Source organism: Thamnophis elegans, chromosome 4 (genome assembly GCF_009769535.1).
Source record: "Thamnophis elegans isolate rThaEle1 chromosome 4, rThaEle1.pri, whole genome shotgun sequence".
NCBI classification, from domain to species: domain Eukaryota; kingdom Metazoa; phylum Chordata; class Lepidosauria; order Squamata; family Colubridae; genus Thamnophis; species Thamnophis elegans.
Window position 1 is genome coordinate 6002447 of NC_045544.1, and position 27286 is coordinate 6029732.

The 27286-nt window shown below is 46.0% G+C and overlaps 1 protein-coding gene across 1 annotated transcript in view; it reads right to left on the reverse strand.

The window, feature by feature from the left end:
* LOC116507906 (dystonin-like) overlaps nt 1-27286 on the reverse strand; it is a 183460-nt gene that overhangs the window by 52608 nt on the left and 103566 nt on the right. Inside the window, 1 exon segment of the mRNA XM_032216303.1 lies at nt 1038-1204. Within this exon segment, the coding sequence (XP_032072194.1) occupies nt 1038-1204 (167 nt within the window).

Below are 27286 nucleotides of genomic sequence, written 5' to 3' on the forward strand. Positions count from 1 at the left end.
CTGACAACCCAATGCGCTGCCTCTCTGGCTTCTGAGCCATCATCAGAAAATGCGCAAAAATTCTCAAAGGCCACAGAATTGTGCTTTAAACATGGAAAAATACAATTGGAAGCTGAATTTCTTAAATAAACTACCACGAAACCTTGATTTAATTCACCTCTGTTTAGCAGATTCTGGGTGCAACAGAACTACAGCTCTAATATAAAAACGCCCCACCACTGCAAAATAAAAATTTTCTCTGCATCTCAGGTAGTACAGACAAGCCAGTTAAATGTAGATAAATTTCATCTTAATTCTACAATATTCGCCGCAATATATGCCTTGCACTATGGCTTCATGATGCAAATAAAATATAGTAAATCATACCTATGACACACTTTCAGAATTAATGGATGTTTAGGTTCAACATATTTCCTCCATCCCAGATGGTCTGTAAAAATGAGGTTTCATTCTAATGTGTCCACTACCTTGATATTATACATTTTCAGATGGGTTTGGGTTTATTAGATTTAGATGCTTTTTGCTGAGTCTTTGACACATGTTTGAACAACAATATCAAGGCCCAGTAAGGCAAATTCCAAATAATGTAACCTATGAGCTATAACATCACAGTCTTCTAAGAAGATTACCTTTTGATTCCAAAAGTCCATTGTTGAATTTGTTGAGGATTCAGTAAGTCCTTGACTTACGACCTGGCGGCTAGCAACTAGCCAAGCCACGCCCTGATTGGCTAAGGCGCGATTTGGCTAAGCGCGGGCCACTAGGGGCACGCTCCTTGGCTTTCCCTGCTTGACAGCTCCATATAAATAGCTGTCAAGCAGGGAAGGTGCTGAATCGCCTGTAAATAGTTAACAAATAAAAACCTTCTGTTCCGTCAATCCTGGCTCGAGTCCTTCCGCTGATCCTCAAAATAATTTCTATAATGTACGATGTATGCTTTATCAAACAGACCTCAAGTTGTAATGATAAATCTTCACCACTTTCTAACTCCTCAGAATTATTATTTCCTCATACAACCTTAACAAAAGTGCAAATACCTGTATTTATGAATGAGGGCATTAAATAATCTCCCGTCTCGCCAACAGGTAGTAAAATTTTCACAGCGAACTCCAGCATAACCTTCTGTTATCTGTTGCGTCCAAAGAAGCAATCGTTCTTTAGCAGACATGTCCTCTGACTCTCCAGTAACATGGATATCAGAAATCTGTATGAAAATAGAATAAACCAATCAAGTGAATATAGAATAAAATTACTAACAGCAATACAATCAGCCATACTTCATGTTCTCCCCACTCTACTAATATTAGAGCGGGGAAAATATCATTACTGGTGAAAGAGTTGAAATAACTCCAAGTACAATCTTGATCTGTGTTGGGACAAAATCTCCAAATGGCACGGATACCTCAGCAAGATTCACTGGAGGAAAAAAAATTATGCTTGGAAGTATTAATGGTAAAAGGAAACCAGGCTGACAAAGATGGCTGGACATCATCAAAGCTGACACCAGCCAGAGCCCAGAACAACTTAAAGAAGTAATGCAAAATCAGAAGGCATGGAGACACTTGGTCCATAGAATAACCAATAGCGTGACCCGACAAAAGGGCGAACGACAAAACTGCGCCTGACTAAACCGCGTTGCTAAAACCGCAACGCCATCAACGCGCCGACAACAGCGCGGCAACAACAGCGCGGAGACAGAAGGACGCTTTACAACAGCGCGTCAACAGAAAGCTGATTTAACTTAAGGTAAGGGTTAGGTTAAGGGTTAGGTTTAGGGTTAAGGTTAGGATTAGGGTTAGGTTTAGGGTTAGGTTTAGGGTTAGGTTTAGGTTTAGGTTTAGGGTTAGGTTTAGGGTTAGGTTTAGGGTTAGGTTTAGGGTTAGGTTTAGGGTTAGGTTTAGGGTTAGGTTTAGGGTTAGGTTTAGGGTTAGGTTTAGTTTTACAGCGCGCTTCTGTCGCCGTGCTGTTGTCGCCGCGATTCAGCGCTCATTCGTTGGAGCGCTTTAGAACACACAGTTTTGTCACCGCGGTTTACTCAGGCGCGGTTCTGTCATTCGCCCTTTTGTCGGTGAACCTACCAATAGTCCAACACAATTGAATGGATAACATCATCATCTTCACATTAGAAAGGAGCCTTGTAATACAACTGAATTGATTCAAGAGCCTCCGCTCTGCAGTATGCACATACACCTCATTTTGTGACCAAATTCCAGCAACCAGGTCATTAGGGAAATTGTTATTAAGAAAACACAGCAGAGATCAAGATAAAGATGCTGGGAAGGTCACCGGTTGTGTCTGCCTCATTCAGATAAAATTGTTACTCTCTGTTGTTATTCCCACTCTGGCATGTTGTTGTTGTCAGGTGCACCAAATTTGGTTGGAAATTCGTACAGGAGTCAGAAGATTAATTCTTTAGTCACTTTTTATTAGTGCTGTATTTGCAAACGGTCACTATAGCAATAGCAATAGCAGTTCGACTTATATACCGCTTCATAGGGCTTTCAGCCCTCTCTAAGTGGTTTACAGAGTCAGCATATCGCCCCCGCAGTCTGGGTCCTCATTTCACCCACCTCGGAAGGATGGAAGGCTGAGTCAAGCTTGAGCCGGTGAGATTAGAACCGCTGAACTGCAGATAACAGTCAGCTGAAGTGGCCTGCAGTACTGCACCAGGGGTGGGTTTCAGGCGGTTCGCGGCAGTCCCCGCGAACTGGTTGGTCGGCGAACCCGGAAGTAAGTAACTTCCGGGAACGCCGAAGGATCCACCCACCCGCCCGCGTTTCTCACCCGGTTTTGACGAGTTCTGCGCTTCCACGCATGCGCAGAACGCATACAACGCCTGCGCGATCCTCCAGGAGCAGCTGGAGCATCGCACAGGCGCTAGTACGCATGCGTGCACTGCGCGCGTGCACGAGGACGCTGCCGGACCCGTTCCAACCGAACCAGTTGGAACGGGGCGAGAAACCCACCCCTGTACTGCACCCTAACCACTGCGCCACCTCGGCTCTTTCACTAACTGAGATGGTCACTAAACAAGTAACAGTGTACTAGGGGAATGTACTAATCCAACGCTATCCCTGGGTGGACAGTCACCAGGTGTCAGATGGTATATGCATTTTTATCATTATTAACGTATGGACCCTAATCTGATGATTCATCAGAAGGCAAGCACAATGAAATCCTCCTACTGTTTGTCACGTAATTTAAGAGCATAATTAAGATAAAATACATTAAAGTATAAAAGCAAAAAAGAACAAGAACAGTAGGCCTAAAAAAATTGACTGGAACATTACCTTGTTGAGAGCAAGGCAATTGGAACAGTGCCAGCAATATATGTTAACATGAAGCAGAAAAACATTTTGGGGTAATAATTTCCTGTCTTTTTAGGGGGGAAAAACAGGGTGAACCACTCCTCCCCCCCACTCCTCAAGTTTTTATAGCATCTTTTGATGATAGCGTAAGAATCCTATTATTTTCAATGGTTGAAATGAAGTTCTTTGAAGATGAAAGAAAAAGAGATTCTGGAATATGTAGCTAAGCAATAAGTTCATTTGTCTGTAGAGATTTCGCTGCTTTAAAATATGCAGGAGGATTTCTCCTTGGAAAACCAGATCCCTGCAAAGCCTTTCAGCCTGCAGCAGCTCACAGAATAGGAGAAAATTTACAGTAGAATTTTTTTCCCCCAAGGTTTACCTTTTTATCTGCTAAGTGACAGAACTTAGAAGGACTACAGTTGATCTCCAATAAATTAAGTTAGTATTTAAGTGGGAGATTACCAGGAAGGTTAGGGTTAAAGGCTAGATTGACAAATTGCAAAAGCAACCCCCAAAAAGACAAGGACAAATCATTTCTGTTCTGGTGCCAAGAAAGCTGTATGAATAAGTCATTAGAAATCAAACTTCCCTTAAAGATAGTTTAGTTTTTACCTTTATATGCACGGGGAGATTTAACCTCTGACAGACATCAAAATAATAACAACAAAAAATATTTCCTCTTGCTCAGTCCCTAGCATGTATTTGGAAATGCATAATCTTTGCCATAGGAAGAACGACCAAATACCGGATGTCTAAATAAGAATTAGGAAGCTAGTTTGGTGTAATGGTTACGGGTGCTGGATTGGAAACTGGAACCCTCTGAGTTCTAGTCCTGCCTTAGGCAGAAAGCACAGTCCCTCCCTTTCTCTCTCTCTCTCTCTCTCTCTCTCTCTCTCTCTCTCACTCACTCACTCACTCACTCACTCACTCTCTCACTCTCTGCACCAGACAACAGGTAATGAAAACACTTTGCAGAAACGTTAAAAAGAAAACTGCAGGGGTTTGTCCCTTCAATTTGCCAGAAATGAAAAAGGACTTAAAAGATATCAAAGCAAAAAAAAGTCAGCTTTCATCTGAATATCGAGCTTGTTACACTCCTAACTACAGTTAGTCCTTGATTTGCAACCATAATTGAGCCCAAAATGTCTCTGGCTAAGTGAAACATCTGTTTCACATGAGCTTGCCCCATTTTACGGCCTTTCTTGCCACAGTTGCTAAGTGAATCACTGTAGCTGTTAAATTATCTGGCTTCCCCATTGACTTTGCTTGTCAGAAGGTCACAAAGAGATTACATGACCCCCCCAGGACACTGCAACCATCCTGAGTCAGTTCCCAAGCATCTGAATTTTTATCACATGACTATGGAAATGCTACAACAGTTGTAAGTGTGAAAACTGATCATAAATGACTTCAGTGCCTTTGTAACTTTGAACAGTCATTGTTGTAAGTCAAGGACTATCTGTATACATTCAGAAAAGAAATTGTATTTCTATTTGTATTTAGTTTATTTGTATGCCGCCCTTCTCCAGGAGGGACTCAGGGCGGCGAACAACTCAGGGGGGGAAAGGGGACATAAACACAGTACACATAGTTAAAATACACGAAAATCACACAGCCATATAAGTCGAGAGGGGAGGGGAACTCATCAACCCCAGGCCTGACGGCACAGCCAGGTTTTGACGGCTTTCCGGAAGGCCTGGAGAGAGTTGAGGGTCCAGATCTCCGCGGGGAGTTCATTCCAAAGGGCCGGAGCTGCCACAGAGAAGGCCTTCCCCCGGGTAGTAGCCAGGTGGCATTGGCTGGTGGACGGAACCCGGAGGAGGCCGACCCTGTGAGATCTGACGGGTCTTTGGGAGGTAATTGGCAGCAGGCGGTCTCTCAAGAAAGCCAGCAATGCATATGATAGGGTTGATCCTTATCTCCAATCAGTTCTATGAATCAAGGGGAATTTAAAAAACCTTGAACATCAACATTGTTAAAAACAAAAGCACTGAAACGCCAAGGTTAAAGAGATACATAAAGTTATCCTTTAGGAGAGCTTATTAAAACGGTACTCAGGTAGTCCCCAATTTACAACAATTCATTTAGTGACCGTTCAAAGCAGTGGTGGGTTACGACCGGTACGCCCCAGTACGGGCGTACCGGTGCCTGCCGGGAGCACCAGGTACCGATCCGGTACTCCAGAACACCCACCTGCCCACCTTACCGGTATTTGAGCTCTTTTTTAAAAAAAATATTTCATTTATTTATTTCCAAAACAAACATATATTGTAAAAAGTATATCAGCTGGTTACAGAAAGCTTTTGTGCATCTCTTCCACCGTCATCAAATATAATTCATATTAATTCAAATATCTTACCTCAAATATTTACTATATTAACATCATCATACCTCCACTTTTATTTGACTACAGTTATTTAAACATCCTTCATCCTTAAATATACCGAGATTCAATCCATCACCACATGCTGGCATTTCATTTACTTATTTATAAAATCCTCCATTAACATTAAGTCCTCATATCCTGTTTTAGCTAAACACCCATAATATTTAATACCAAAGTTTTCTAATCCTCCATGTATATAATTTATTATCATTATCCTTTCTTTATTTAACTATAGCAATAGTTAGACTTATATACCGCTTCATAGGGCTTTCAGCCCTCTCTAAGCGGTTTACAGAGTCAGCATATTGCCCCCAACAACAATCCGGGTCCTCATTTTACCCACCTCGGAAGGATGGAAGGCTGAGTCAACCCTGAGCCTGGTGGGATTTGAACAGCCGAACTGCTGAACTGCAGTCAGCTGAAGTAGCCTGCAGTGCTGCATTTAACCACTGCGCCACCTTGGCTCTATATCCTATATCATAACTATATCCTATATCATAACATTTTCCCTCTATTAGTTAAAATTTAACTGTATATAGTTTGGTTTTTTTATGATAATTATTATTGTTATTAATAATCTTTATATATAGTCCAAAAATATTTCTAACCTTCCTTTCTCATATCCAATTATTACTTATCATAACAACTCAACATTGTATACATTACTATCATTATCAATTTTTATTTAATTATACCTATTACCAATGGATTTAACTAAGTTTAGCTAATTTTGAATTATACTCTTCCATCTATCAACCTGTATCTCTCCAATAACAGAACAATCTTATATCTTCTGCCATTTGTGGTATTTGAGCTCTTTGGGGCTTCCGCACAAGCGCAGGGAGCGTGCGGCGCCTGCGCTATGCTCCATCGAGCAGCTGGAGCATCGTGGAGGGGTCGTGGAGTGTCGCAGACGGTAAGTACGCATGAGCGCGTGCTGCGCGCGTACTGCATGTGTTCATGTGGTGGACGCCGGGATCCGGAACCGACCACTGGTTCAAAGTTACAACAGCACATAAAAAAAGCAACTAGTAAGTTTTTCACACTTATGACTGTTGTACAATCCCCATGTTCACATGACCAACATCCAGACACTTGGCAACTGAATCCTATTTATGACAACTGCAGTGTCCTGGAATCACGTGATCACTTTTGCCACCTTCTGACAAGAGAGGTCAATGGGGAAGCCAGATTCACATAACAACCGTATTACTAAGTTAACAACTGCAGTGATTCACTTAACAACTGTGCCCAAAAGGACGTAAAAAGGGGGCAAAACTCACTTAACAAATGTCTCACTTAGCCATAAGAATTTTGGGCTCAATTGTGGTCATAAGTCGAGGACTACCTGTGCTCGAGAACACAGTGTATGCTACAAATATGTATCACATTTTCCTTTCCCTTATGCCTTTTTAATATAGTTAACATCAAAACCATTCCCCTATACGTGGCACGACAAAACCGCGCTCGACTAAAGCGCGCCCGATTAAATTGCGTCGCTGACGTCATCAACAGGGCGACAACAGCGAGCGTGGAGAAAGAAGGGCGCTTTAAATAGCGCTTTGAAAGCAAGCCGATTCAAGTTAAGGTAAGGGTTAGGTTTAGGGTTAGGTTTAGGGTTAGGTTAAGGGTTAGGGTTAGGTTAAGGGTTAGGATTAGGTTTAGGGTTAGGTTAAGGGTTAGGTTTAGGGTTAGGTTTAGGATTAGGTTTAGGGGGGGTTAGGTTTAGGGGTTAATTTTAGGTTTAGCGTTTACAGAGTGCTTTTTTCTCTGCGCTGTTGTCGCGCTGTGATGACGTCAGCTACGCGGTTTCCTCGAGCGCCCTTTAGTCGAACGCGGTTTTGTGGTGGAACCTATATTCTGACAAAAACTGAACTGAAGGAAGTATCTTCGTTACTGCCCAGTGCAATAAGAAATAGACTAAACCTTTGGCCTACTTTACAGTTGAATGACTTTCAACAACTGTGTACATTGGAAACAACACAACAGAACCAGTGCACAATTGCTTCCTCTCCAAAAGTGACTTTCGGAAGCCGCAGAATTCTCAAGACTGTCAGTTACATCTGCCCTGACTCATGCAAATGGCATGCACAGCAGCAACTTTTTAAAAAAGGACAGAATTTGAATTTAAATTGCAATTGCTAAAGATTTGCTAAGGTTCCAAGCCCAGGCTCCTGGAAGTGGATTGCACTTCCAAATGTCTTTAAACTACTCTTTTCCCCGCACCCCCTGCGACAGTCTTCAATGCACAGAGGTCATCTTTCATCTCCTTTCGTACAATGGAGGATGTTCATCAGAAGGTCGTGCAATTAAAACCAGGTCTTCTGCCACTGAGGACAAACAGCAAATGGAAAATGTGGCAGGACCCCATGAGATCATTTTGCTTCACAGGGGGGTAAAGCAATCACTCTCTTCTTCTAGAATTCTTACGTCTTTGCACTCTATCCAAAACGATGCTCCAAGTTAGGGATGGGGTAGGGGAAGCTGGGGGAGGAATTAAAACTCTAGCTTTTCTTTTCCCACTCTTTTTAGTCCCACAGACCTATGGTAGAGTAGGAAATAAGTCTGCGAACAATTGGTTGGATTAGATATAAAATTAAAATAAAGCCTTGCTTTCTGCTGATATACTTGACTGCTTGAATTCTCCTCCCTCTTTCAACTCAACAAAAGTCACAAGAAACGAAACTAAAAATTAATTCTTTTGCCTAAGCAATCCTAGTTTGTATCATTATTTCTGGTTCTTTAACATAATCTTTCTCCTGGCTTACTTATTGGCAGCTAGGCCTGTGAGAGGGATATTGTTTTCTTTAAACAAGCATGATTCAGATAAGCAAGGTGGCGCAGTGGTTAGGGTGCAGTACTGCAGGCCACTTCAGCTGACTGCTATCTGTAGTTCGGCGGTTCAAATCTCACCGGCTCAAGGTTAACTCAGCCTTCCATCCTTCCGAGGTGGGTGAAATGAGGATCCAGACTGTGGGGGCGATATGCTGACTCTGTAAACTGCTTAGAGAGGGCTGAAAGCCCTATGAAGCGGTATATAAGTCTAACTGCTATTGCTATTGCTAAGCTACTTGAAATGTTGGGTTTGGGAGGTTTACCCCCCCCCCCAATGGAAATCTGGGAGGCAGGTGATTGAATTATAACCTTGAGGACAGCAATAATAGTTCATATGTTGAATAGCAGTGTCAAACAGAAACCTTTGCAACACAGAGAAGCACTTCCTAGTGGCAACAGCTATTCAACAATGCGGCAGATTACAATGGGAGATGATGGATTCTCATTTTCAGCAGAAAGTGGTAAGCCACCCTTGGGGATATGCTGTGTGTGAAGTGTTAAGTGTGTACTTGGCAGGGGGTTGGGTTTTGTGTCCCCAAGATTCCTTCCAATTTTTACATTCCACGATTCTAATTCTCTAATCGCCTCTGATTTATCCCGAAGGAAAAGGATTTTAAAAAAAAGAAAAGAAAGTTTCTCTTGCCCCAGGAAAATGCCGTTATTAATGGGCACGGCTGACAAGGGACAAGCATTCAGCAACTCAAAGGCATCTGAAGGGTAATTTAAACAAGTTCATAAACCTTTGCCCCTTGATCACTCCATCATAAAACAATGAACTAATTCACTGCTAACCTTGAGCCCAAGATAGGATTCCGTTTCAGGTATCACTCGGGCAAGGGTTAAATCACATGGAAATGATTCAGCTCAAATCTTTGGAGCAAAGTACAGAAGGAGAGGCCATTTACAAAGGCCAAGGCCCAAAGAATTTACCTTGTAGGAAAGGATCATGTTGAGAGAGAGAGAGAGAGAGAGAGAGAGAGAGAGAGGAGAGACAGAGGGAGGAGAGAGAGGGGAGAGAGAGGGAGGGGGGAGAGAGAGGGAGGGAGTGGGAAAGAGAGAGAGGGAGGGAGAGGAAGAGAGAGGTAGGAGGACAGAGCGAGGGGGAGAGAAGGGAGAGAGAGGGAGAGAGAGGGAGGGGGTGGGAGAGAGAGGGAGGGAGGGAGAGGGAGAGAGAGAGGGAGGGAAGGAGGGAGGGAGAGAGAGGGGGAGGGAGGGAAGGAGGGAGGGAGAGGGAGGGAGAGAGGGAGGGAGGGGGAGAGGGAGAGAGAGAGGGAGGGAGGGAGAGGGAGAGAGAGGGGGAGGGAAGGAGGGAGAGAGAGAGGGAGGGAAGGAGGTAGGGAGAGAGGGAGGGAGAGAGGGAGAGGGAGAGAGAGAGGGAGGGAAGGAGGGAGAGGAAGAGAGAGAGAGAGAGAGAGAGAGAGAGAGCTTGAAAGAAAAAATGTGTATGACTGAAGAAGCGAGGGGTTTTTGTGTTGCTGCTGTTGTTGTGTCCATACAAGAATAGGATGTTTCTCACTTTGGAATTAGATATGTGTAACTATTGCATGGAGGACATTCACTTCGGTGTATTGTGCATAAAAGCTAACAATACAAGAATAATTGTATCGACACATATGAAGAAAAAATGCTGATGCTATTATGTTTACCTCAAAGGAAGAAAACCTTTCATTTTATATTATCTAATCAATGGAATTTCCACTGGGAGGAAAAAAACTTAGCCATTAGCATGTTGGGGGGAAATTATCCCATTTAAAAATGCATATTGGGGAACCAAAACCCTCCTCTTCCTTTCACATATAGGTTACTTATGAGAGCAAAGCTCTGCCGGCTACTCCACTCTCATTCTCTCTGAGGGAGATGGGTGGTTCCATAAGCAACTACATACCCAAAATCGCCTCGGAGCTTACACACATTTGAGATGCACAGCTTTTGCACTGTACTCCCTCAAGTCAAACAATACGTCCAATAAGCTCAGTGCACGCAATTTGGTTGAAATATATTCAAGGCATCACTGTTTTTAAGAGGGGCCTGCTGGAAATTATTTATGTTGTTATTTTTCAAAATATTTTTTTTTTAAATCCATTGGAACCATTATTCCAAATCTCAGCAAAACACCACAATTCGGATTTTTAATTCGATGGAATTTTCAGCACGCAAGAGCTGACAAAGGTTTTGCTAACCCAAATTAAACAATCAAGTCCTTTTGTTACTTTTCTATTTTTGCCTATCGTTTTATACTGGTTTAATTCTGTAGCATATTTACCTTGCTCCTGTTGTGTAAAGTGGTGGAAGTTGCATTTTCCACTGAAAAGGGCAAAGCTTCAGAATGAGGATATACTTGCTGTGAGCATTTCTGAGCATGACATTCCAAGAGCTGCAAATTGTATTTATTTTTCCTTTCGGAGGCGTCCCCCGCAGTTCTAAAATCATCTTTGTTGAATGCATCATCTCCAGGGTGTCTGCTTGACTTGGGATTTTCTTTCAAATGAAGCGGTTCTCTGTTTAACTGTCGTGGGATCCCATCACAGAAATATTCCCCCTCCTTTTTTTCTGGGTTTATCCCTATTTCTTTCAGCAGCGTTTTCCCTTTCACTTCGGCCTCACCAACAGTCCTTTGATAAGCATCATCTCGGGTAGATGGATCACTGGTGATCTCTGCTTTAAGAAGATCAACTGCAACTTTGCTACTCACGAACCGGTCCGTTCTTTCCGTCAGAAACTTCTGTGCAACAGATTTATCTCCCTCTGCAGAATTATTTCTTCTGCTTTCTTCTTTTCCGCTTTTTTCCTTACTGTTTTCAGGGGGGGGTTCTTCCCATTTCCTCCGAGAACTTGTCGCTGAGAACTTCCTTCCAGGAGACCGTTTTGGACGACGTAGAGGAGCTCTCGCAGGATCCAAACTCTTTTCTTCTTTGTCAGTCCTGACACATCCACAGAGATTCCCCATTTGGTTCAGAACGTCTCACAGCGGCACACAGATGTTGCCTTCCCATTAGGCTGACATGAATATAAATGTTTCCAGAGAGAGAGATACGGACTTTCTGCTAATAGCCTGATTAACTTTTAGCCTGCAACCCGGTCCTCAGGATGTAGCCATCTTGCTTATGAGAAATGCATACGCAATAAATGTTGTGGCTCTGTTCCCAGGCCGGGCCTGTGTCTGATTAGACACCAAGGCTTATTTCTGGCCACCAATCCTCTTAAGCAAACATCACGGCCTCAGCGCTAAACTGGAATGCCAACAGCATTCTGCAGAAATGACATAATATATATCAGCAATAAAAGTCCCAGTGTGGATTTGAACTTTGCGTCATTACGAACTGAAACAAAAAGCCAAAACTAGTTTGAAGCTCTTAAACATTTGAGTTCAAGAGCAAATGTCACCATATTTAAAAGACTTCATTCGAAAGACAACTTATAAAATCTGATCATTAATGTGAGACACTAATAGATGTTTCCCCTCCAATGAATTAAAAAAAAAGTGAAGATTAAGAAAGTACTACATGAGCGTCCAAACAAAAAGATTTTAATATCTGATTTTGTTCAAAGTTACTGCAAGAAAATAATATCGTATGCGAGGTTTAGAAAATTAATTGTATCCGGAATACGTTTCAGGACATTGAATATGCCTCCTTGTTGATGGGATTGGGTACAGAGGTGGTATTCAGCAGGTTCTGACCAGTTCTGGAGAACCAGTAGCGGAAATTTTGAGTAGTTCGTAGAACTGGTAAAACCACATCTGATTCTCTCCCCCCTCCCCAATCTATTCTCTGCCTCCCAAATCCCAGCTGATTGGGAAGAAATGGGGATTTTGCAGTAACCTTCCCCTGGAGTGTGGATGGAATGGAGATTTCACAGTATCCTTTCCCCTGCCATGCCCACCAATTCATGCCACGGCCACAGAACTGACCGTTGTCTTACCTGAACGGTCCTTCTATGGGTGCTGCGAAGGGAATCCAATCATGGGTTAACTTAGCCTTCTAGCCTTGAGACTGAGTATGCAAATATCAAAGTTACGCCTCCTCTGACTGGACTTCCGTTTCCTTTTCAGTTCTTTACGAAGTCCACCGAAGGAGCATTATGTCAATCCTCAAACAAGCCGCAAGTCATCCGGCACTACAGAGTCAAGTCCAGTCAGTAACAAGTCAGAGAGTCAATATCGAAACGGAGCCCTGACCAGCTGAAGCTGCGGGCGGGTTTGGATTCCCTTCGCAGCACCCATAGAAGGACCGTTCAGGTAAGACAACGGTCATTCTCCTGTGTGCTGCTCCGGGAATCCAATCATGGGATATATCAAAGCAATGAACTCCCAGGGCGGGAGCTAGGCTGGTCAGGCTCCTCCGCAGGCGGAAGGACCCTTTGCAACACTCTCCGCCCAAAGGACACCTCAGCCGAGGCGAAGACATCAATCTTGTAGTGGCGAATAAAAGGCGAAGGGGATGCCCAAGTGGCCGCCCTGCAAATCTCTTCCACAGATGCTTGCGTCGCCCAGGCCGCTGTGGTGGCCGCACTCCTGGTGGAGTGAGGAGTGATTCGCCTTGGAACCGGTCTGGAGTGGGTGTCATACGCCAACGCAATGCAAGCTTTCAACCATCGGCCGATGGTGTGGGAGGATACCTTCTGTCCCATTGAAGATGGCTGGAAGGAGACGAACAGAGCCTCCGATCTTCGGAACGACGCCGTGCGCTTCACATAGCGGCGAAGAGCTCTGCGAACGTCCAGATGGTGCCACTGACGTTCCCGCGGATGAGACGGGTGAGGACAAAAGTCCGGCAGGACAAGTTCTTGAGTTCTGTGAAACAATGAGTTTATCTTTGGAAGAAAGGTCGGATCCAAACGAAGCACTACCTTGTTCGGGTGGAAGATGCAAAGATCCGCACGAACAGAAAGGGCTGCTAGCTCCGACACCCTCCTGGCCGATGTTATGGCCACCAGGAAGGTCGTCTTGAGTGTCAACAAGCGGAGGCTGATGGAATGCAGAGGCTCAAAGGGGGCAGCTGTTAGGGCCCTGAGAACCAAGGTCAAATCCCACGTGGGATAACGATGTACCGTCGGCGGTCGTAAGTTGGAAGCACCCTTAAGGAAGGTTCGAACTCGCGAGTGCTGGGATAAGGAGCGGCCTTGGCCACCCCCGACCACCGTCGACAAGGCTGTGACCTGACGGCGAAGCGTGTTTGGTGCCAACCCCTTGTTGAGGCCGGACTGCAAGAAATCCAGAACTTGGGGCACCGAGGCCTTGATGGGATCGACCCCGGTGCGCCGGCACCAGCGGCAGAAGGCCTGCCAGGTAGCCTCGTAAATACGGGTAGTCGACGGGCGACGGGCCGCTTGAATTGTAGAAATGACTTCGTCCGAATAGTGGAGGGCCGCTAGCATCTCCCGCTCACGTGCCACACGGCTAACTGCAACAGCTGAGGGCCCGGGTGCCGGAGAGCCCCTTGGTGGAGCTGAATCTTGTCGTCCGGAATCCTCCAAGGACGCGAAACGGACAGATGGACGAGGTCTGCGTACCAGGGACGTCTGGGCCACATTGGAGCGACCAGCAGCACTTCCGCCTGTTCTGTCAAGATCTTCTGAATGACCGACGGAAGGATCGGGAGAGGAGGAAAGGCATAAAGAAGGCCGGCCGGCCAACGGCTGCGTAGAGCGTCTACTCCCTCCGCCCCCGGAGTCTGGTATCGGGAGTAAAACCGGGGAAGTTGTGCGTTGTGCGGGTGAGCGAACAGATCCACCTCGGGCAGGCCGAAGCGGCGAGAGAGTTCCTGGAAGAGAATGGGGTGGAGCTGCCACTCCCCCTGATCCACAGTCGCTCTGCTCAGCCAGTCCGCCTGAGTGTTGGCTTCGCCCGAGATGTGCTCCGCCCGAATCGATGAGAGTCTGGGCTCCGCCCAATGGAACAACCTTTCTGCCTCCAGCATCAGAGCTCTGGACTGCGTTCCCCCTTGGCGGTTGATGTGAGCCTTGGAGGCCACATTGTCGGTCAAGATTAGCACATGGTGATGAGATACAATGTCCCGAAACTCCAGGAGAGCCAGACGGATGGCCCGCAACTCCAGCCAGTTTATGCTGTTCGCCAGCTCCTGATCCGACCATCGACCTTGGGCCACCTTGTCCAGGGCATGGGCCCCCCATCCGAATAAGCTGGCGTCCGTTGTAACTTGAACGCGGTCCGGCTCCTTGAATGGACATCCCCGGAGGAGCCTGGACGACATCCACCAATGCAGGGACCGCCTGGCCTTGCCCGGGAGCTGCACCTTGATGTGGGAGTGACTGGTATGCGCTCTTTGGAAGGGCAGCAGGAACCACTGGAGAGGACGCGCATGGAACCTGGCCCAGGGCACCACGCTGATGCAGGAGATCATCTTCCCTAGCAGTTTGGACAGCGACAGCAGCGGTACTCGCCGATGGGATAGCGCATGATGCGCCAGGTGGTATATGCTCTGCCTCCTTTCCGGGGACAGGAAAACCTCGCACGACATCGAGTTGATGGTGGTTCCCAGATGAAGGAGGGACGTGGTTGGGCGCAGGTGGCTCTTGGGCAGATTGAGGACAAATCCATGGTTTCGCAATGCGTCCATCGTGACCTGTAGGTCTCGGAGGGCCTGATCTCGAGAGGACGACAGCACCAACACGTCGTCCAAATAGCAATTGATGCGTATTGGAATTGAACGAAGGGAGGCTGCCAATACTGCCAGAAGTTTGGTGAACGTGCGCGGGGCCGAGGAGAGGCCGAATGGCAAAGCCCGGTATTGATAATGACGGCCGTTGAAGTGAAACCGCAGGAACTTCCGATGTGCCGGATGAATGGGCACATGGAGGTACGCTTCTTTGATGTCTATGGAAGTCATCATGTCGCCTTGGCGGATGGAAGCCAATATGCTCTTTAGAGAGTGCATTTTGAATTTTTGGTATTTGATATACTGATTGAGCTGTTTCAAATCTAGGATTGCCCTCCATCCCCCGGAGTTCTTTGGTACTAGGAACAAGATGGAATAAAACCCTAGGCCTCCCTGCCCTTTGGGAACTTGCTCTATGGCCCTGATGGTGAGAAGATGAGATATCTCGGTGTCCATAAGGCGCCGCTTTGATGGGCACCTGGGCACAGGGCACCTGATGAACCTTCTCGGGGGGATGGATAGAAATTCTAGCGTGAGACCCAAACTCACTACTTGAAGGGCCCAGGCGTCTGACGTGAGCTCCGCCCATCGGTGGGCGAAGGCCAAGAGACATCCTCCTATGGGCCCTACCTCCTGCGAGTCAGCGGTATCTGCGAAAGGAACGGTTGCCCGCTCCTCGGAATGACCGTCTACTCTGCGCCTGACTCTGCTGGCGCCCCCTGTCTCTGGCCCCAGCTCGGTCCTGGCCACGGTCCTGTGCCTGGGAGAACCCCCTGGTATAGTTGGGGACATAGGGAGCGGAGGTAAACCCCGAGTCCCCAGACCGAAAGGGCTGCCGTCTACCATAAGGCTGTGGTCTTCTGGTCACACGGGCACTTGTGGAGGGAAGCACCTTACGTTTGTCCCGAGTCTCAATGAGAATGGGATCCAGCACTGAACCAAATAAGGCCCCACCCTTAAAGGGCGTGGATGCTAGACGCCACTTAGATTTGATATCAGCTTGCCAGTGGCGGAGCCAGAGCAAACGGCGAGAAGCCACATTGGAAACTACGGCTCGGGATGCAAATTTTGCCGCACTAAGGGTGGCATCAGCAGAAAACTCTAGGGCTGCTATCAGCTTGGTGACATCCTGATGGAGGCGCAGTTCCTCCGGGTCCAGCCTTTCCTGTAGTTGTCTCAGCCAAACTAAAGAAGTCCTATTAAAGAAGGAAGCTGCAGTAGCTGAGCGCAAGGCCCACGCCGCTGCCTGATGAGTTTTGCGAATGACCGATTCGGCCTTGCGGTCCTCGGCCTTCAATCCTTCCGAAATTTCAGAAGGAATTAACGCCGGTGAAGCAAGAGCAGCGATGGGAGCATCCACTGTGGGAAACTGCAGGAGGGCCTCCAACTCTGGAGAAGATGTGAAAAGCTTCCTATCACCAGACCCAGGGGGCTTAACCGCGGTCGGCTCATCCCACTGCTTTTGGATTAAATCAAGAAAAAGCTTGGGAGATGGAATAAAATCTTGCAGAGCCACCTGCTCAGCAAAGAGCCGCTCGGTGGCATCCAGGCCCACAGCAGCACTTTCTGCAGAAATTGCCTCCCCCATGTGGGCGGTAGTCTTGGCCTTATACAGCAGGGATTTGAAAAGAGTGTGCCTGAAAAGCCCAGGGGCCGGAGGCTGGTCCACAGGAAAGCCCTCGTCACCAGAGAGTTCCCTATCCTGGATTTCACCTTCCTCCACTAAGGGAGATTGTGCGCTAAACACAGAGTGTAAAGGGGAAGGAGGATCAGTTTGCAGAATGGAAGAATCCCCTTGTACTGCTTGGGGAGCCAGGCCTGAGTAGGCCAGAGTAGGCCTGGAGACCTGGGATCTACGCGCTAATTCCGCATCCACCCCTCTGGAAATAGCCTCTGAGATCATGCTGTAAAAATCAGCAGAAAGGCCCAAATCCTGGCCCTCCAGAGGCCTGAGGCCTGCAGCTGTGGGGGTGAACGTGGCAGAGGGCCCAGCGCGTGGAGGTGAACGAAGAGAAGCCCCACTAGCCTCCGAAATAATTGGGGGGGAACTAGGTCCGAAAGCCCCCACCTCAGGAATAGGGCCCTGGGGAAGCTGAATATCAGGGGACCAACCCTGCTCAACGACCCTCACCGGAGATACAGGTTGCTGAATCAGAACCGGAGGGGAAGAAATGGGAGCCCCAGATGTCTTGGGGGGAACCTTGGCCTTGTCTTTGCGCTTGTGCGACTTATCCCGAACAGTAGATGAGGCTCGAGGCCTGCTAGTAGAGGCCCTGGTCGCGGCCCTACTAGGCCCAGGGCTGGCCCCTCCCTCGCCAGGGGAGCGGGGCTCAGAAACTGGCTGGACAGTACCTTGCAATACCGATTGATCAGCCATGATTTGAATCTGAAAGAGCTCAATCAGCGAAACAAAGGAATGCAATTGAAAGCACACGCCAAGAACGCCACGTGGAAGCAGAGACCAAGAGAAGCAACCTCCTCCCTGAGTCAGCAAAACTCGAGTGAGGGAAAAGGGAGGGGCGGAGGCAGTGCGCAAACTCAAGCGCGCGGGCAAAATCTGCCTTCTCATCCCAGGCATTACTGCGCATGTGTGAAAAGCGCTTCCAAATAAGGCCACCGGCATCAAAGGCGCGAAATTCAAAGAAACCGCAGGGGAAAATTCCCAATAGCCGATTCATGTAATCCTCCGGCAGCCGCTCCAGCGAGGGCACAAGGGAGGGAGGCGGGGAGGAGGGGGAGACCCGCTCCGACAAGCCACAGCCTCGGATCTGACCGCGCTCGCGGGCGGGTGCTATCCGGCGTGGCGGCAGCGCTGGGAGACTCAGCTTCCTTGCGCGCTGAAGTTAAGGGAGGTCAGGCGGAGAACGCCCCACTCCAGCTGTAGCGATCCGATATCCCTTAAAGGGAAATAGCGAGGGAGGAATCGGCTGGCAGCAATCTGCCGCTTTACCTCCAATCCAGCAAGAAATCCACAGTGAAAACCAAGTAAATTCATCCTTAACCTTGAAAAATTAGCAAATAATCAAGAGAGCGTTGAAAATAAGTCTCGTAGGCTTGACTGAGTAATAGAACTGAAAAGGAAACGGAAGTCCAGTCAGAGGAGGCGTAACTTTGATATTTGCATACTCAGTCTCAAGGCTAGAAGGCTAAGTTAACCCGTGATTGGATTCCTGGAGCAGCACACAGGAGAACAATAGTAATTTTTTTTGAATCCCACCACTGATTGGGTAGCAGTATTTTACTTATTTGTATTCCGTCTCTATTGTTTTTACAAATAAGTCAAGGCGGTGAACATACTGTATCCAAGACACTTTTCTCCTCTATTCTCCTGACAACAACGATCCTGTGAGGTGGGTTAGGCTGCGAGAAAGTGACCGACCATATAATTACCTAGCTGGCTTTCATGGCTACGGCAAGACTTGAACTTACAATCTCATACTTATTAGCCTGGTGCCTTATTAAGTTTAGTTTATCCGGCAAGATATTCTCTAGATTAGAAGTCCTAACTTGCACAGAATAAAAGGAACATTTTTGAGGTATGTCAGGAGCAATATAAAAATAAGCTGAATGTGACAATAGCAATAGCACTTACACTTGTATAATACTTCCTAGTGCTTTACAGCCCTTTCTAAGTAGTTTACAGTCAGCCTATTGCCCCCAACAATTTGGGCCCTCATTTTACCGACCTCGGAAGGATGGAAGGCTGAGTCAACCTTGAGCCTGGTGAGATTTGAACTGCCAAATTGCAGGCAGCCGGCAGTCAGCAGAAGTAGCCTGCAGTACTGCATTCTAACCACTGCACCCACCATGGCTCGTGGACTAAACGTTTATGATAAAACAGGCAGAGCTAGGTAAAAGTATGAATGCACGCCTTGGTTTGGCTGCCAGAAATAGCTTTTGCTATTTTCCAGGCCAGCCCCACGGACCAGATTTAAGCACCCCACCACATCCAGCCCTCAGAACTTGAGTTTGACACTCCTGCCTTAGAGCAATTTTAAAGCCCATTCTAGCAATTCCAATGCTGTGTGTGTGTGTGTGAGAGAGAGAGGGGGGGGGGGAACTGGCGTGGGAGGGTATCACTGACTGCTCCATATGCAGAAAGCAAAAGTGTTCTCCATATATATATAAAAATGAGTTATATAAATGTATGACATGGGAGTTGAATTCTTAATGCCATGTCCATGGATTGTAAACTCACAAGAATAATCGTTTCTTTAAATTTAGAAGCTGTTCCTATATTATTATGCAACAATGAAAACTCTTTGTCACATTCAACACTCCTAAAATATAAAAAAATATGGTCTTATAATTCTGGATGCACTTTGTCTAGGTATCTCACTCTGCACAATAATGTGTAGCATTCCTGTCACTGGAGGCCAGAATGGTGGACAGCGCTGCTACCTGGCCACGAAGCGTGTTTGCCACCAACTCCTGATCCAGCCCCTCCTGTAAAAAATCCAATATTTGTGGAATGGAAGCAGAAGCGGGCTCGATATGCTGCGTCATGCACCACTTCACGAAGACTGACTAGGTGGCATCATATATTCTGGTAGTCGATGGCTGGTGAGATGCTTGAATGGTGTGAGTAACCTTGGTGGAGAGTCTCTCTCTCTCTCTAGGAGGCCCCTCTCAAGTGCCAGATAGCTAATTATAGCTAGTGGGGTTCCGGATGGGCTAGAGTTCCCTGGCTGAGAGAAACCTCCTCCGGAGGAATTCTCCATGGTTTGGCAATGGGCAGGCTCATGAGGTCGGCAAACCAAGCCCGTCTGGGCTAGAATGGCACTACCAGAATCACCTCCGCCCGTTCCGCAAGAATCTTGCGTATCACACTGGGCAGGAACGGCAATGGCGGAAACACGTAGAGCAGGCCGGGTGGCCAACGGCAAAGTAGGGCGTTGACTCCTTCTGCCCTTGGGGATCTGAACCTGGATGAGAAGCGAGGGAGGTGAGTGTTCTCCGGGGTGGCAAATAGACCGAACCTCTGTGTGACCATAAAGAAGAGGTCCGGGTGGAGGCGCCACTCTAAGTGATCGGTCGTGGTCCTGCTCAGCCAGTCCGCCTGAACATTGCTCTCCTCGGAGATGTGCTCCGCTCGAAGGGACAACTGGTGTTTCTCCACCCACTTACCCAAGTGTTCCGCCTCCGCCATCAATGACTTGGACCAGGTGCCCCCCTGGCGGTTGTCTATGAGTAGCACAACATGGTGACCCTGAATGGTCGGCTGGAAGTGGAGAAGAGCTAACCTCGCTGCTTTTAGCTCCAGCCAGTTTATGCTGTGCTTGAGATTGCTGGTGGACCACCTGCCTTGCGCGACCTGGTTGTTGAGATGGGCTCCCCATCCGAACAGGCTGGCATCTGTTGTGACAATTAGACGATCGGGTTCGCGGAAGAGACTGCCCTTGGTGAGCACTGGAGACTGCCACCACTGCAGGGATTGCCAAACTTTGAGGGGGACCGGAATCGTGGCAAGAGAGTTGCTGTTTTTGGCCCATTGATGGGGCAGAAGGCACCATTGCAGCTCTTGCGAGTGCAATCTCGCCCACGGTACAATTGACAGGCACAAGATCATTTTGCCTAGGAGTTTTGACAGCAGAACAATGGGTGCAGTCCGTGAAGTCTGCACCTGGTGTATCAGGCGTATGATGCTGGAGACACGTTCCTGAGACAGGGAGACATGGCAAGTGACAGTATCTATGATGGCTCTGAGATGCAGCAACCTGGTGATGGGATGGAGGTGGCTTTTCTCCAGGTTGACGGAGAACCCGTGGTCTTGAAGAAGTCTCATCGCCACCCGAAGATCTCGGACCGCTTGTTGGCAGGATGACGATTGGATGAGGATGTTGTCCAGGTACGCTTGGAGTCGTATTGGGTATGACCTCAGGGATGCGACCACCGCTGCCAGAATCTTTGTAAATGTCCTGGGGGCTGATGACAGGCCCAATGGCAGAGCCCTACTGATAATGGTGACCTGCATAATAGAATCTCAGGAACCTGCGGTGAACCTTGCGAACTGGGATGTGAATGTAAGCTTCTCGGAGATCTATTGATGTTAGCAGATCTCCTGGTCTTATGCAGCCCAATATTGATTGGAGGGACTGCATTTTGAAGTGTTTGTACTCTAGGTGGTAATTTAGCTTCTTTAGGTCTAATATCCCCCTCCACCACCACTACCCATCACGCTCAGTCCGAGGCTCCTAGTTCTCAGGGAAGTAACCCATGGGCGAAACAGGATGGAGAGACCCCCCAGTGTTTTTCAGGGCTCGGGAAGATCTGGGCAGCTGCCGGAGCACAAGCAGCAATGTGTCTCTGAGTAAAGTCACCAAAATGGCTGTCGGAAGGCAAGGTGGGAAAACAGACCCTTTCAAAATGGCCGCAGCTTCAAACGGCGCAGAAATGGCCAACACGAGGATCTAGTTGCTTAGGGAGGCTGCCGCATTAAGCAGGATGAAGACAGTAGCGCAAGCAGTTGGGTCCTCACACCACTGACCGCTGCACTTGCAGGAAAGCTGGACGCGAGGGGCGTCGACACTCCACCCCCTTTGCGCTGCTGGCAGCCGCCCAAACAACCGCACATGCCTGAGCAGAGCCCAGGACACATCGATCGAGCTGGAAGGGAAATTTAAAGAGCCGGGATCGCAATTCTCAACGAAGCTGCCCAATCAAGTCCAACGGAGCAATTTTGTAAGCCGATAGAGGCTAATTGGAGAGTCCAAGGTATAAATTTATAGGAACCAATTTAGAACACGTACACTGGGCTAGACTGAATTGAAAAAATTCTGAAGCGCCAGCAGCAGAAGCGTGGCTAAAGAAGTTTTCAATTCAGTCCAGGACAGTCAGACAGAATTAACCCATGATTGGACTCTCCAAGCAGCGCACAGGAGAAGTGGCACACAGAGCCATCTCTCTGGGCATGGGAGCCATTGCCCATTGCTTTTCTGGGTTCTGTTGCACCGGCCAGCTGGTCTTCACGCATGCGGGAGCACCAAAAACCGGACGAGCAGCTGCCCGGTTTCCCACATGTGAATGTGCACTGGCAAACTGGTCTTTGTGCACACATGCATGTCAGAAACCGGAAGACGAGATGATCGGCACGCATATTTTAAGTTTACCTGAAAAAAACTGTTTGTACATGTGTATAGAAAATTAAGAGAAGAAACGTCACTTAAGCGAATTTTTAAAAATAGCAATAGCAGTTAGACTTATATACCGCTTCATAGGGCTTTCAGCCCTCTCTAAGCGGTTTACAGAGTCGGCATATCGCCCCCAACAATCCGGGTCCTCATTTCACCCACCTCGGAAGGATGGAAGGCTGAGTCAACCTTGAGCCGGTGAGATTTGAACAGCCGAACTGCAGATAGCAGTCAGCTGAAGTGGCCTGCAGTGCTGCACCCTAACCACTGTGCCTGAATGAAAATTGCTCAGAAATGTAAAGATTTTTTTCTCTTGTTAAACACTTCTATTTCTTCAATACGCTAAAAAAAAATAATATGATGACACTATCATTATTCAAAGAAGCATTATAATGTTAGAAATTTTCCCCAGCACATTTTTTTAAAAATTCAGAATATAAGTGGAACCTTAAAAAACACAGATTAATCATAAAACGTTACTCTGCAGACAAGGAATAAAATGGGAATGTGCAATTCTTAGGAGGTGAGGAAGAGGTCGTTGCTTTCCAGTTGATTTAGCATCTCATTCTAAGGACTTGGGAGGAAGAAGTGCAGCAAACAAGCAATAAATATTTTATAGACAGACAAAATGGGTTCGCCCAGGAACACGCTCTTCTGATCTGTAACAGAAGCTTAGGAACTCAGGAACTGAAACAGCAAACAGGATGGAGTTGACAGTTATATTTATAGTCTCTTTACCTCTGCTTGTTTAAAGTATAAATGGAGCTACCTTTCCATGCTAAAGCCAACAGGACTAAGAACTCCCTTGGCGTGTCAAATCTGCTTCCCTTGAGGGGAAAAAGAAAAAGCTTTTGCTTCTGTATTTTGCAGCTAAACTGGCAGGGATTCTCTGTTGCTTTCTAGCGAGACAAAGCTGCTATTCCCAAATTTACAATACGTACTATTATGTACACATGTACAATATATTCTATTATTCTTTGTTCCGGATTAAATGAACACGTATCATGTTCAGTGCTCTCACTTCCACTATTCATCTTTCAAGGACAACAACAACAAAAAGGAACATCAACAGGAAGACTCAAAAGGTCAATATAAATTCCTGATTTATATAATCCATACAAGGATTTCTCAAAACTGTCAACATCTGGAGATGATTTTTGTCTCGGTTAAAAGCATTTCGCCACTTGCTTAAAAGATAAACGGTTGTGCCCATTTATGTACTTTTTTTTTTTAAATGATTTGCCTTTTGCATTCATGGCTTGGTTTTGCTCTCGTAAGGGCTCAAGATGGCTAGCAAAATTTTAAACGAATTGTAATATTAAAAATTTGAAAAATGTATGTTAGAACATCAATAAAATTGTTGCTGGAATCATACTAACAATTCGAATCCTGGCAAAACAGCCGAGAGAGTAGGTAGGGCTTAAGCACATCTCCCAAAGGAATGCCATAAAGATGAAACTTGAGTTAACCCATAAGTTCCTCTGGGCCTTTCCTGTTGACCTTAACACAGTGTTTCTCAAACTTGGCAACTTGAAGATGTCTGGACTTCAAGTCCCAGAATTCTGGGAGTTGAAGTCCAGACATCTTCAAGTTGCCAAGGTTGAGAAACACTGCCTTAACAACTGCATAGAGACACAAACTCATACAAAGATCAGACCCTAAGCTACTTAGGGTTTGAAAAGTCAACGCCAACGCCTTATATTGGGCTCAATATAATACAAATCTTTCAGCACAAGTGCTGTGTGGTCCTCACACCTTCCATAGTCAGCAGCCTAACTAAATATGAGATGGTTTATGAATGTACAAATGAACTATCATTTTTGTCTTCAATGGTGTGGAGAGAAAGGCCCTTTTTTTCAAGGAGGCATTGATAATATAACTTCTCTTGACTAGCCATCTTTTAAATGATTCAACCAACCAAAAATATGAAAGTCAAATATCTACATGCCCCCTCTACAGTTCTCAACTTTCTACATATCCTCTCCATGCTCACATCTTTAATGTCTGCATCCCCAAAATAATCCATTATACCTAAATGAGAAGCTACCAAAGTTAGATCCTTATGGCGTGCATCAACTCCGAAGACCAAATTTAGATAGAACTGCACCACAAAAAAAGACACTTTTTTTTTTCAGAGTTTGCTCCAAGCTAGTCCAGTTCTCTCTCCTTCAACAATCTGCTGGGGAAAATGTTGCGCAGTGCAGAAGGCCAAAGTTGAGAGAAACTCAATGCTGCCCTATTGTGTATGGATGCAACAGAGGAAAATGTCTAAGTCTTTTTGATTGGCAAGGAATTTATCTGGGTTTTCATTATCCCGTTCGCAATTAACAGTCTCAAAAACTATTCTACTTAGTTACAGCTGACACCTCCATCCAAGTTCAACTCCTTAATAAACTAAAGGGCCTGATCTCCCTTCCCAAAAAGGTGCCTAGGATTAATGCTATTAATAGTCCGAAAAATCAGGAAATATTACTAACAAAAGTTGTAAGAAATTGCCCAAGCGTATCACCAGGATCAAGCAATTGAGCAATTACATCTAGCAATTTAACATTTCTCCTCTCTTGCACAGGTTTATGCTCGCCAGGAATCAGGATTCACTCATCAAGAAGTCATCTGTCAATGACAACAGAGACACAAGATTCCTCTAGAACTTTTTATGTATTCAATCAGACAGGCAAATCTTGATACTTCAGATTTTGTGGACCTCCAAAAATGCTACCAATAAGTAATTTTTGTCGTGAGGTAAGGAGAACATTAAACATATTAAATTAAGAGCAATCATTTATCATTGTTAAGGTTTGGAATTTGCACTGGGGAAATCCAGGTTTATGCAATCTGAGCCAAGGGAAAGCACTCTGTCTCTCTTTCTCTCTCAGCACAACCTACCGTATTTTTAGGAGGATTAAGACGCACCAGAGTATAAGACGCACCATGGTTTTGAAGAGGCAATTTTTTTTTTAAAAGTGCAATAAAGCAAACACTGCAATAAAGCAAACACTGAGATAATTTGTGGTAAGAGACCATATAAAGAGAAACCAAAATATACAATTTTAAAGTTTACGCCAGAGGTGGGTTCCTACCAGTTCGCACCTATTCGGTAGAACCGGTTCGTCAAATCTACCAAACCGGTTAGAAGAGGTTCCACCAGTGGACCCAGAAAGCAGGCCCACCTACAGAAGAGGTTCCAAAATTTTTTGAAACCCACCACTGGTCCTTGGATATGATTATTCTACACTATCATGCTCCTATTTATAAAACTCAGTGCCTCTGTGAAAGGTAAGGATGACTACTGCGTTTGTGGTGCAATCAGAACATTGCGTGTGTTGAAGTTGTTTTAACGCAAACCAAAGATGCTTTTAAAAAACAAGTTTACATCATATTCCTTTGCATGCCAGTGCTGTGTGTGAGGTAATTTAAGGTGGTTCTGACAAGTGTCGTCGGCATCTTCATATCCGGTCACATGGGCGGCAAGCCACTCCCATCCGGTCACATGGGCGGCAAGCTACTCCCACAAAGGAGGCCACACCCACAAAGTAGGTTCGAACAATTTTTGAAACCCACCACTGGTTTACGCATAAGGTTTTCTTTCAAATTACAAAATTCTAACACTGAACCTGGTCTTCCAAAAACCTCTTCTCCAACGCCAGGCTAATTGCCACTATTAGCTGAATGACATCATCAGGTAAAGTTTGAATCCTACTACTACTGAAATAATAACTTGGCTCTATTGTTTGTTCTAAGCTCATAAGCAAACATTTGCTTTTGTAAACAATTGCCTTTCATATATACACATTAGGAGAGCTGAATAATGAGAAGGAACAAAAAAAAAGAAGAGACAAATCTTTAAATTATGGATCTAGATGCAGTTGCTAAGAGTATGAGGGGCTGTACCAGGGATGGGTTCCTATGTGAACCGATACCGGTTCTCTCGTGCGCTGCTCACTTCACTCGCTCATGCACACACCAGCCGCACGTTGCTTGCGCATGCACAATTCACTGAAAATGGTTATGCGCATGTGCGAAGACCATTAAAATATAATAAACCAGATGCCAGCAACGTCAACGGAGACCGGGGAACCGGTTCAGGGGCGTGGCCCGCCTGGGTCACTGCCAGTTCTGTGTCCCAGGCTAGATTATCACTACTGGTTCAGCCAAACGGGGCCGAACAGAGAGCAACCCACCTCTAGGCTGTACGATGAACCAATTCTATCCTGGCTTATATAAAGGCAGACTAGACCCTTGAAGTGAAATTCAGTAAGCAATTATTCCCATTTTTGAGAGACGCAGTAAAAGTATTTCTCCTTTCTAGTTCCTTTATTTCTGACATGAGTATTTATGTATTTATGTATTTATTATTTATAAAGGAGATAATAACTTAGATAATAAATTAGAAAAAGTTGAACAGGTTGAGGAAAATGGAAGATAGAAGATAAAGTGAATGGTCAGTATTTGTCACGTGGACAGAGTTCTATCAATATAAGACAAAAACCAACCATGCATAGCTGATTTATTTATTATTTATTAATTAGACTTATATACTGCTTCATAGGGCTTTCAGCCCTCTCTAAGCGGTTTAAAATATTTTTTTTTAGCAAATTGAGTCAGCAACTTGCCCCCACAGTCCGGGTCCTCATTTCACCCACCTCGGAAGGATGGAAGGCTGAGTCGACCTTGAGCCGGTGAGATTTGAACCGCTGAACTGCAGATAGCAGTCAGCTGAAGTGGCCTGCAGTACTGCACCCTAATCACTGCGCCACCTCGGCTCTTAAAGCAGACAGCCATTCATTCACTTTCTAACCAGCACTTTATTGAAACATATTCAAAACTAAATCATTTATAAAGCCCCTGAGTGTGTACTACTCCCTTGGAGATAATCTTTCTTTAGCGACGGCCTTGTTTAGCAACCATTTGCAATTATGACGGTGATGAAAAGTAACTTTACAACTACTGTATATTTTATCATGCACTAAAACCTCTAGGAGAACTTTGGAATACTAGTGACTAAGT